Source organism: Cynoglossus semilaevis, chromosome 13 (assembly GCF_000523025.1).
Source record: "Cynoglossus semilaevis isolate Cse_v1.0 chromosome 13, Cse_v1.0, whole genome shotgun sequence".
Lineage (NCBI taxonomy): Eukaryota > Metazoa > Chordata > Actinopteri > Pleuronectiformes > Cynoglossidae > Cynoglossus > Cynoglossus semilaevis.
Genome location: NC_024319.1, coordinates 1752107 through 1763286, shown reverse-complemented (window position 1 = coordinate 1763286; position 11180 = coordinate 1752107). Strand labels below are relative to the sequence as shown.

At 46.4% G+C, this 11180-nt stretch overlaps 3 protein-coding genes across 4 annotated transcripts in view; 2 read left to right on the top strand and 1 right to left on the bottom strand.

Annotated features, from left to right (window-relative positions):
* The window catches only part of tubb5 (tubulin, beta 5), a 4962-nt gene extending 2244 nt beyond the window's left edge, over window positions 1-2718 (top strand). Inside the window, exons 2-5 of one of the 2 annotated variants that reach the window (XM_017037862.2) lie at window positions 935-1043; window positions 1229-1336; window positions 1421-1665; window positions 1742-2718. In XM_017037862.2, the coding sequence (XP_016893351.1) occupies window positions 935-1043; window positions 1229-1336; window positions 1421-1665; window positions 1742-2554 (1275 nt within the window). In that variant the 3' untranslated portion in view covers window positions 2555-2718. Of the gene's footprint in view, window positions 1-934; window positions 1044-1225; window positions 1337-1420; window positions 1666-1741 lie in introns of both variants that reach the window. The other variant, XM_008322813.3, reaches the window with a different exon arrangement.
* A 148-nt stretch (window positions 2719-2866) lies between these two features.
* Window positions 2867-11180, top strand: part of mdc1 (mediator of DNA damage checkpoint 1) — a 13116-nt gene continuing 4802 nt past the window's right edge. The window contains exons 1-7 of the mRNA XM_017037625.2: window positions 2867-3434; window positions 6708-6868; window positions 6953-7516; window positions 7598-7676; window positions 7777-8984; window positions 9126-9185; window positions 9265-11180. Coding sequence (XP_016893114.1) covers window positions 6730-6868; window positions 6953-7516; window positions 7598-7676; window positions 7777-8984; window positions 9126-9185; window positions 9265-11180 — 3966 coding nt within the window. The 5' untranslated portion in view covers window positions 2867-3434; window positions 6708-6729. The remainder of the gene's footprint in view (window positions 3435-6707; window positions 6869-6952; window positions 7517-7597; window positions 7677-7776; window positions 8985-9125; window positions 9186-9264) is intronic.
* LOC103387979 (THAP domain-containing protein 6-like) lies at window positions 3901-5990 on the bottom strand. The gene is made up of 4 exons (XM_008322814.3): window positions 5771-5990; window positions 5100-5292; window positions 4579-4722; window positions 3901-4341 (listed from the first exon to the last, which is right to left on the bottom strand). The coding sequence occupies exons 1-4, from the start codon at window positions 5848-5850 to the stop codon at window positions 4102-4104; spliced, it is 657 nt and encodes a 218-aa protein (XP_008321036.1). The 5' UTR covers window positions 5851-5990; the 3' UTR covers window positions 3901-4101.

Below are 11180 nucleotides of genomic sequence, written 5' to 3'. Positions count from 1 at the left end.
TGTATGTGATGGTGTTCAGTGGTGTCCCAGTGGACAGGATGGACGTTTGTGTCCTCTCCCTGAGGAATCATGGATACAGATGTCTGGTGGATATGATTGACAGAACTGCAGAACAACTGCATTGTGGGAGAAATAGGTCAGGGTGTGGCTTGGCTCTCACACTCATTGTCCTGGTTCTTCCTCCTCAGTTACTGGGTCTTAACTGGGTGGCTCTCCATGTCAGCATTGTCATCTCTCGGCTCTCCCTTTTGATTTTTTTGTTTGTTTTGTTCAGTCTTTGTCCTACTTCTCTGTGTGGGTTAGTCCTACGTGGACGTTGTTAAATGCCGGGACACTCCACGAGTGCACGGCTGCTGACTGAGTGTCTGAAACGCTGCCTGTTTATCCAGATGACTTCAAATCCCCCGACTGCTGCTGTTAGCAGAAAATCAGACCGTGAGGCCAGAGAGAAGTGGGAGGTGGAAAATGGAATAAAAATATGTGCATGGAAATGGATGTCTGCCTCCAACAGGCCTCTGTGAGGTAATGCATGCGCACATTTAAAGATCTGAGTGCGATCTTTTAAAGAAGCAACGTGACGTGAATACAGATCTGATGACAATCTGTGTCTTTACTGAACCGCGACTGCCTGCAAATGGAGTGGATGATGATGTGTTCAGGAGCTGCAGGCTGCGTCTGTGGTCTCTTTGTGCCTTCACTGCATATGTGAAAGGACCACTTTGTGCCAAGTTTGTAACGACTGTGGACATATCAACAGCCGTGATGTGACTCGGCCCAAAGGGTGAAGAAATCCTGCCAATCACATCAGTCCAAATCTGCACACTCAGAACTGCCCCTCCCCCTTCTCCCCCTCCTCCCCCTCCTCCCCCCTCCCAGTGCCCTGAACCACGTTTCGATAGCTGCTGCCACATGATCCTGTCGTTTCTTTTCACAGTTCTGGGAAGTGATCAGCGATGAACATGGCATCGACCCCACAGGAACCTACCACGGAGACAGTGACCTGCAGCTGGACAGGATCAGTGTTTACTACAACGAAGCCTCGGGTTGGTTATCTCATAATGACCTTTTATTAATGATTTATTCATTATTCTGTCCAAACCTGGGCCTGTTTCCTCCCTGTATATTAAACTGGTCTGTGTTTTCTCCTCTTCTCCTCCTCTTCTCCTCCTCTTCTCCTCCTCTTCTCCTCTTCTTCTCCTCTTCTCTTGTTCTCTTTCTCGTGGAGGAGGTAAATATGTGCCTCGTGCCATTCTGGTGGATCTGGAGCCCGGGACCATGGACTCCGTGAGATCTGGACCTTTCGGGCAGATCTTCAGACCAGACAACTTTGTTTTTGGTAAGAAAAATACGGCGCCACCTCTGGCTCTTTGTTGATTGTCAAAAAGGAAGGGTTTCATGGATGTAACCGGTTCTCCTGCAGGTCAGAGCGGTGCTGGAAATAACTGGGCAAAGGGTCACTACACAGAGGGAGCCGAGCTGGTGGACTCGGTCCTGGACGTTGTCCGCAAAGAGTCCGAAAGCTGCGACTGCCTGCAGGGCTTCCAGCTGACGCACTCCCTGGGAGGTGGAACCGGCTCTGGTATGGGAACGCTGCTCATCAGTAAGATCCGTGAAGAGTATCCCGACCGTATCATGAACACCTTCAGCGTTGTGCCTTCCCCCAAGGTAACGAAACCGTGGAGGTTGTTTTGATGCCCTCAGTGTTGTGGCTCCCTCTCACCTCTGCGTCTTCTGTCCTCAGGTGTCCGACACCGTCGTTGAGCCCTACAACGCCACTCTGTCCGTCCACCAACTCGTAGAGAACACAGACGAAACCTACTGCATTGACAACGAGGCTCTGTACGACATCTGCTTCCGTACTCTTAAACTGACCACGCCCACCTACGGAGACCTTAACCACCTGGTGTCAGCGACCATGAGCGGTGTCACCACCTGCTTGCGTTTCCCCGGCCAGCTCAACGCTGATCTCCGCAAACTGGCAGTCAACATGGTGCCTTTCCCTCGCTTGCACTTCTTCATGCCCGGCTTCGCACCCCTGACCAGCCGCGGCAGCCAGCAGTACCGTGCCCTCACAGTTCCCGAGCTCACGCAGCAGGTGTTCGATGCCAAGAATATGATGGCTGCGTGCGACCCACGTCACGGCCGCTATCTGACCGTCGCAGCTGTGTTCCGGGGCCGCATGTCAATGAAGGAGGTGGACGAGCAGATGCTCAATGTCCAGAACAAGAACAGCAGCTACTTTGTGGAATGGATTCCCAACAATGTCAAGACCGCCGTCTGTGACATTCCACCCCGTGGCCTGAAGATGGCAGTCACCTTCATTGGCAACAGCACCGCCATCCAGGAGCTTTTCAAGCGCATTTCCGAGCAGTTCACAGCTATGTTCCGTCGTAAGGCTTTCTTGCACTGGTACACGGGCGAAGGCATGGATGAGATGGAGTTCACCGAGGCCGAGAGCAACATGAACGACCTGGTGTCCGAGTACCAACAGTACCAGGACGCCACCGCCGAGGAAGAAGGGGAGTTCGAGGAGGAGGCCGAAGAGGACCCATAAAGACCTGAAGATCCAACCAACCGATGCCAAAACCAGAAGTAACCAAGTACAACCGCAGCAGTAACCATGGAAACAGTATAGTGTTAAGAAAATGCTCTAGTCCAATTTTAGTGTGAATTAGGTATTTCCTGTCATTCCTTACAAATAAACTTGTTAAATAAAAACGTGTCGTCCTGTCATTGGCTGCATACAGAACTCAATAACAAATACATATATATATATAATATAAATATGGAAACAAGTAGATGAACTACATTATCAGTTTGTGTTTAAATTCTATTTGGTCATCTATTTGAGAAATTATTTCTAACTAATTTTAATTAATTATGATTAATCCAGACCTAGCCTAAGATTATAGCTTTATATTTTAATATGTTTTTTTTATCCAATCATATTTTAGCCTCGTATGTTGCCAGGTTAAAATAAATCTGCCCTTCAGAATCAGTAGTGTTGGCACTGGGAGAATAAAACGAACGGCAACAAGATTATTAGACCAATCAGATTCGGTGTTGGCATCACACTGCCATGTCAAAGCCTTCTAGTTGGCCCACAGTTACGTTAGCGGTTTGAGTGATTTGATTGGATGCTCAAAGAACACACTTTTGAATTTAGCAAACTGCAGCTAGCGACTTACACGCTCGAAAACTGTTCTGTGCGTCCACTGTTCCACCATGAGCGGACATTCTCAGAATTAAGCGAATTAAAACTTGTCATAAATCCGACAGGACAGTTTTGACGTTTAACGTTAGAAGGAATGTCGACAGAAAATGACTAGTTTCTGTCTAGAAGTAAAACACACGGCTAATCTGTACAACGAGTCATTGGACTCATCTTAAGGAAAGAGGAGGCGGGATTTGTTTTGTACAACTCATCAGGTTTGGTGAGTAAAATGAATTTGTCTTTTTAATAATAATAATGTATTTGTATGGTGTGTTTTGGTGTAGTGACTTGTGCTTCGTGGGTCTGTTGCTGTACTGGTGTTATCAAAGCTACGCGATTTATCGTCAATAAACCGAATGGTTATATTGTAGATATAAATGGTTTCTCTGGTCACAATGAAGTTGTTGGTTTGTGGTTTTACTCAGACTGGACGTCTCTGGTTAAACATCCATCCATCCAGTCCATCTCGTGTTAGCTAGCTAGTGTACTCGATCCATTCCATCTCGTGTTAGCTAGCTAGTGTACATGTTGTTCTGTAGACGTATTTCTTTTTCCTGGTTTCCAACTCTCTTGAAGTCCTCTGGCGCCACCGTTTGGCAGACATAACAAACAGCAGCTCTATTATTGATTGGGGCCTGGAACCAGGTGGTTACACTGTAGACAGCGGTGTGATTACAGTTTAACTGACTCAGGACACAAAGGTACAAATATCAAGTCAACTTTTATTTACAAATCATGTTGTCTAGGAACATCACCAGAGAAGAAGATGTATTAAAATGAGGATGTACAAACAAACAGATGTCTTGGTTGTCGGCATCACATCCACAACTGTCTCCAGAACCTTGTCTCCAGGCGAAACCACAATCGAACGATCGACAAAGATCGGCTCATTGGTCGAAGAAGGTGCTGTATTCACCAGAGCACAAATCAAGTCTCTCTTTCAGTTCCTCGTTTATTAGTGTTTTCTGCCTCAGGTCTTCCAGGAGAGCGTGGACTATGCTCTTCGCCTTTCGTTCACGATCCTTGGCATTTCTTATATGTCTTTCCAGACTTTCCACCCTGGCTAGAGCTTGATTGAGTTTGGCTGTGATGTCAGAGGGAGATGTTGGAAGTGCATAAAGGTGGTCCTGGTACAGGAAGGATGGAAATGGTCAGTCAGCATCTGAAATCAACACTGTTGCTGTAGCTTTGTTTGTATAGCAGATTAAGGCTCCATTACGCAACGGCATTTTTTTACAGTACAACAAACCATAAAGTCAGAAGCGGGAAGATTAACTCTGTAGTGACGGAGTGTCGTACAGTTTATCTAGACGAGGATTACTTCTTGTGACTCGCCGACAGAGTCAGTGTGATTTAGGACTCACATCGTTGGGTGCAGGCTGCGGTACTGGCTGCTGGACAGGTCTGGACCGGTGTGGTGTCTTGCTTTGTTGTGGTCTTGAAAAGTCAATGGAATTGCTGCTCTCCTGAGCCTTTATTGACGTCCGGGTGGTCCGAGTCTTTACATGCTAAAAACAAACAAAAAAACAACATCTCTTAAAGAACCTCATTGTTTGCCAAAACAACTAGTTAAGACACAGAAAACAGAAAGGAGAAACAAAACTAGATTGTCACCGAATTGGTTTAGAAAATGTTAAAAGTTGAATGTTTATATTTAATTTTAGGGTACAAATGAGTAATGCACTGCCTTGTATCGATTTTCTGAATTGTAATAACAATAATAATGTAATAACATCACAAGGTATTTACGTATGTAATGATATCTCTTAAATTTAAATAGTTTAAGGTCTTAATTTGGTGTTTCGAAATAACACATAGTTAAAGTGAAATATATAAAGTGTGATATTACGTCACCTAATCGTTAAAGTCTCTGCGTTGCACCTACTTTTTGCAGATGAGCAGGGAATGTGAAAACGGAGGGAATAACGCCATCTCTGAGTCTGACGGTTTGTCCCGTGCAGTCGAATTCCTCTGGTCTGAAGTGAGCGCTACAAAGTACGGATGCCCGAGTGGCGCTGAAATGGTTCCTTTTTAGGGCCACTTCCCATTGTTTCCTTATATCCACACGTTTGGGGAACCTTAAAAATGAGAAAAACAAACGTTAAATGAGTGTCGACATCTAAACGGCAAATAAACGAAAGCACAGAACCTACTGTGACACTAACAAAGAGATTCTTTAAAATAACATAACACCACGTCAGTCCAAGTAAATAAAAAATGTTGTCATGAATGTGTAATGCTAGTGAAAATAAAAACAAATAATAACAACAAAAACGTTGCTCCACATATTTACTATCCTCACGTTACTGGTGAATAAACGTCATCATAAAATGACTCGTATGTTTTAGTGTTTATTTGTACTCTAAATAATTTAACGAGATAATTTCCGAAACTATTAACAAGTACAGTATTGGGTTAGTCACCAGTTTGTAGGGTGGCCGATAGAGAGCCATCTAATCCGTTGTTAACCGCGATCGTGTGGTGCAACAACATTTGCTTATCGAGCGGTCAACGTGACTCTACAGTTCAGATACACAAATAATTTCTCGAACTCACTTGTGAAAAGTGATTCCTCTCGATCTAGCAATGCGTGTGCATCGATTTTTACAACCCCAGGCAGAACACGACTTCGGCATCTTGATGAAAAGCCACTTCCAAGATGGCGACAACTTCAGCGTACTTCCTTACCGTCACTGCGGCGTTGACATAAGCACTTGCGGTCCCTTTAAGACGTATTTGCGTAAGGCGCGAAACTATTTCACACTGGCGAATCTTGAGTCTGGTATTTTGCCCAATCACAGTCGTGGAAACGTGAGGGACGGTCGTTTTACCAAACTGCCGGCCGTTGAATGAACTTAAGTGGGCGGTGTCAGAGTTTTCCCGGACGTTCCTTGTATTTATTTCCACTGAAAGACGTGAACAGTGTGAAGGTAAGCTTCAGTGAAACCTTGTGATTGTTCACAGCCATGTTAGAAAAACACATTTACATGTAATGCATTCGTGTTTCAAACAAGAAACGTCTTTGTTTTCTTGAAGATGACACACACACACACAGCTAGGCATAGCGCACGTTACCGTAACCTCTCAGTTTGTATAATAGTGAATAAACAATATTATTTTTCTCGATAGGGTCAACTGTGTTAACATTAAAACAAGATAAAGTGCATGTTCGTTATTATGGAGTTGAGTCTAGTTACAGCTCAGGGGGCTACACTTAGGAGCCGTAGTTTTGATACTGACCGGAAGTTGTTGTGCAACGCTTTTTCAAACATTGTTTATTATTTTTTGTATTTTGTCATTTGATATTAACTGCATGCAACCATACATACTACTGACGAATGAGGGCAGCAGTGAAAGAAGAGACCATATTTAATTATAACTCGTAACAAAATGCTGCAAAGTTTGTGCTTAGAACATCTAAAAAGGCAACACAAAGCTGTGGGACATCAACGTTAAGTTTTCCTTATTTTAACGAATAAGTGCTTCTGTACAGGAGGCATCTGGTCTCATGAGAAATGGATGCAACTCAGGCGATCAGTGATTCAGTCTTGAAATCAGATGAATCTGAAAATGAAGAGGAGGAGGAGGATGACAACAGGTGTCGACCAGTTGCTAAACTGTGCATCTTACGAAACGAACACATCCCGGAAACAGGTGACTGTCCTGTCCTTTTGTTGTGATAACTGATCATGTCTGTATAGTATTTTAACGATGGACGTGTTACACTTTGTTACCTAGAGCTTCACCTGTTTGTGGGAGATAATGTGTTGGGTCGAGACCCCAGCTCCTGCACCCTCCCTGTGCCGGCACCCTCGATATCCAAGAAGCATGTAACCATTAGCATCTCCGTCTACAGCAGAAGAGGTCGTCGCAGCGGAGTGGACTTGGAGGCTTTAGTCTGGGATCTAGGGAGCATGAATGGAACCCGCAAAGGTCGCTTAAAATTGACCCCAAATGTACGCTATGCCCTCAGTGATGGCGACAGTTTGGTGTTGGCAGACATACCGTGTCAGTTTGTCAGTGTAAACGCTGTCTGTTTGGAGAAGGTCACAAAGACTCCTGTGTGCAAAAGTTTTCGGATAAAAGAGAGCGTGCCAGATTCATCGGGGGAGAATGTGGGTGACCTAAATGACTGTGAGGAGTTGGTGAACGGAGACACAAAAGCTAGAACATCTACAACAAAGACCGCTGTCCAAATGAATTGTCTGTCTGTGGAGCAAACGCCGACTCAGCCAGAGGAGATCCTGGTCCCAGAATCTGACGTGGACTCAGATGGGGAAAAAGACGGAGACAAAGTTCTCGGTACGTAAATCACATAAATGCTTGGGAAAAAAGGACAATGTTCCTGTCTTTGATCTTTTAAAACACCATTTCTGTTTACAGTGTTTGACTCTGACTCACACAAATCCAGTCCAGCTTGCTCTACATTCCTGAGTCCGGCAAACAAAACTGTCCCTGAGAGGTACTTGAAATGTTTTATAGCTGAGTCCTTTTTATTGTTTCTCCTCCTCTCTTTCAAGTCCCACTTCTAATAACTGCCCTCTGTCTGCACTGATTCACAGTGAGGTCGAAAGTCCCATGACCCCATCGTCCTCCTCCTCCTCTAAAAATAGACTGTACAGACGTGTCAACTTCAGCGAAGAGAAGGCAGAAGTAAATGTGGCCAGACAGCCCTTAAAGGGAAAAAAGACATTTGCCATTGTGGATGACAGTGAAGAGGAGGAGGAGGAGCAGGAGGAGGAGAAGGAGGAGGAGAAGGAGAGGGGAGGGGCGACACCAGAAGTGATGGAGACAAAGAAAAATGACCAAAACGTGCCAGTGACATCAGAACCAGCCGTCAGTGTCTTAGGACAAAATAAACTCTCTGTGTCTATGACATCAGTCTGCACCGATGTGGAAGAAGAGGAGGAAGGGGAGGGGGCCAGGTCCAGTGGTCCTGAGTCCTCAAACACAAATCAAATCACCAAGAAACTGAAAATAGATGATTTTCATTTAGACAGTGACACTGATGTTGATGAAGATGAAAACTCTGAGACGACGACGACGGCTGCTGCAGATGAAACCAAACCTCCTGCTGTGGACTCAGGTTCACCGTCCAAGGAAGTCACTGTGGAGAGTGACACTGACGTGGAAGACCATGTTGATGCTGCTGCTGCTGATGCTGATGCTGATGCTCCTGCTCCTCCAGCAGATGTTAAAGACCTTCACATGGACAGTGACACTGACGTTGAAGAGGAGGACGGAGACTCTGCACCAAACCGGTCGAACTCAACGCTGGATGAAACCCCGTCTAGATTGGAAGTAAATCCCAATCAGGACGACTCTGCCGCTGCCCCTCATCACGGCCTCCATCTTGAAAGCGACACAGATGACGAGGAGATGCCCACTCCTGATCTCACTGAACCTCCCGTGGTTTCGGCCAAAGAATTATCCACCGCTGCGTCAGTTGGCCCGGATATTTTGTCCGACAGCGACACAGACGTTGAAGATGATTCTGCCGAGGTTGGACCTCCTGCTGCCACCGTCTCCACGGCCGTCGGGGCAGGAGCTGCTGGAACAGGCACCGCAGTGGACGGATCCAACAACCGCCCGGTCGAGGAGAGTTCGAAGCCCCCTGACCTGAGTGTGAACAGTGATGGTGACACAGACGTGGAGGAGGAGGAGGAGGAGGAGACTGAGGAGGGGCAGATGCCTGAGCTGTGCAGAGAGAACACATGTCAGATGTTGGTTCCACTGCCACAGAACTGTTCTACTCCTGTACAGCTGTCAGGTGATCACTCTTTCATACTCTCCCCAACATCGGTGTTAATTACAATATAAAATATATAATGTATGGACGCACTGGTCTAATTGGTGCTCGTCGTGTAAACTTAATTCTAATTATTGTTTATTGTTCATCTGATGACTTCAGAAAGAAAAGTGGAAGAGCTGGAGACCCAGCCGTTCCTTTGTCCTTCTGTTCCATTCAGTGGTGAGTGTAATATTTCTAACAGTGAGGCATCACGTCGTTCTGATTTCACTAACTTCACTTTGTCTTCTCCGTACCCCAGGTGCAGGAGGCCCTGATGACTCGTCCTCCAGCTCAGAGAAAGAGGAGGAAGAAAACGTTGCCGAGGCCAGTACCCAGGCCTTCATTCTCCAAAGTCAAAACTGCCAAAGCAACTCTGCAGAGAAACAAGCCGTAGATGCCGCTACTGAGTCACCTGGTGATGAAAACGATCCACATTCCAGCCGAGGAGGATCGTTTCAGCTGGGACTGTCTGACAGCAGCCACCTCCAGGCCCAGGCTCCGGACCAGGACACGGAGGAAACCCAGGCCTTTATCCCTGTGGGAACCAGTGTGTTTTGGGATCAGACCCAAGAATATGCAGCTGATCCACATCTGGAGGCTACACGGGCCAACGAGGAGGCTGAGGACTCGCCCAGATGTTCAGTCACGTCTGAGAAAGAATCTCAGCAAAGTCTGGAGTTAGAGACCACGCAGGCGTACGAATCAAAAAGCTCTTCTGATCCTCAGCATGAAACAGACGAGCAGCAGGAAAAACACAGGATTGAAACGGCTGAGACTCAGCTGATTGAAACCCGACCGGTGTCTGACAGTGAGGAGACCGACCAGCCAGAGGGGGCTCCACCTCAGCAGAGGTCAGTTGGTGAAGTCTTCCTCATGGCTGAAACTCAGCCCATGAAAACTAGTGATGACGAAGATTTCTTTCAAGTTCCACAAAAAATAAAATCAAAGCGTCTTCAACCTGTCACAGGCTCAGGTTTCTCCATCGCTGAAACCCAACCGATGGCTGCAAGTGAAAATGATGACAGCGACGATGACGCTGCTTCTCCAGGAAATCATCTGAGTAATGACTGCGAAGAAGAAGAGAGTGACGAAAGCCAGTCGTTTCTCCTACCACGAAAAAGGAAAGCGAAACAACTGCACCTTCAGGAGGAGGAGAGCCAAACGCTCCGAAACTCTGAGACCTCTGCTGGTGAAACTCAGTCAGTACAACCCGTTCAAACTGAACTTGGCCAGGAAGGAGAATCTCCTCCAGAAAGCCGAGCAAAAGCAGCGACACGTGAGGCAGAGACACAGATCATCTGTAGTTCTGAAGTGTTTCCTGCAGCAGCTCAGCCTCACGTTGACAGCGAGACCAAGGATGAAGACGATTTGATGATAGGGCAACGTAAGAGAAAGACAAAAGCACTGCAGCCAGAGGATGAGGAGACACAGCCTCTCAGTGTGGACGTCCAGCCCAAGGTCAAGGGTGAGGACACAGAGAGTGAGGAATCAGTGTCAGGTCAAAGGAAAACTAAGGCAAAGGTGAAGCAACCTGAAGAAGAGGAGGAGGAGGAAGTACAACAACCTCTGGCAGTCGCTGAGGCTGTCGAACAACCTGAGAGACAGAGGAGGAAACAGTCGGAGGCTGCAACACGTCAAGTCAGTGCCAGAAATAAAAGAGGGACGAGATCAAAAGAGGACAAGGACCAAGTGGAGTGTCTTCCAAAAAGACAGACAAGAGGGAGAAATAAAAGTCTGTCTGAGACGAGGAGAGAAAGATCCCCGGCAGAGGAGGAGCAGAGCCAAGGGAGCGAGGGACTGAGGGGGAGAAAGGAGTGCAGCGGTATAAATGGAAAACAAGAAGGAGACGAAGAAACAGACAAGAGAGAAAGTGATGAAAAAGATGAGGAACAAAGAGAAACATGTGGACAGAACATTAGGGAAGAAGAACAGATTGAAATACAGAAACAATTACAAACTGAAAATAGTGACAAGGAGGAACAAGCTGAGAGACTGGAACTGGACACACACGATCAGGTCCAGGTCGAGAGGGGAACGAAGGTGAGGGATAGAATGGAGACATTAGAAGCTCCACTCCCAGAACACGAGGAGGAGGAAAGAAAAGATCAGGAAGAGGAAAATCAACACCAGGAAAAGCCTGAAGAAACAGGAGAACCAGAGAAGAACAACCGAACC

What these genes read in the sequence shown, in the direction of transcription:
- LOC103387979 (XM_008322814.3), bottom strand. Translation starts at nt 5,850, where the DNA reads ATGCCGAAGTCGTGTTCTGCCTGGGGTTGTAAAAATCGATGCACACGC. An exon ending in TCCCTGCTCATCTGCAAAAA is followed by an intron (nt 4,723 to 5,099) that starts GTAGGTGCAACG and finishes GTTTGTTTTTAG; the next exon opens with CATGTAAAGACTCGGACCAC. An exon ending in CGCAGCCTGCACCCAACGAT is followed by an intron (nt 4,342 to 4,578) that starts GTGAGTCCTAAA and finishes TTCCTGTACCAG; the next exon opens with GACCACCTTTATGCACTTCC.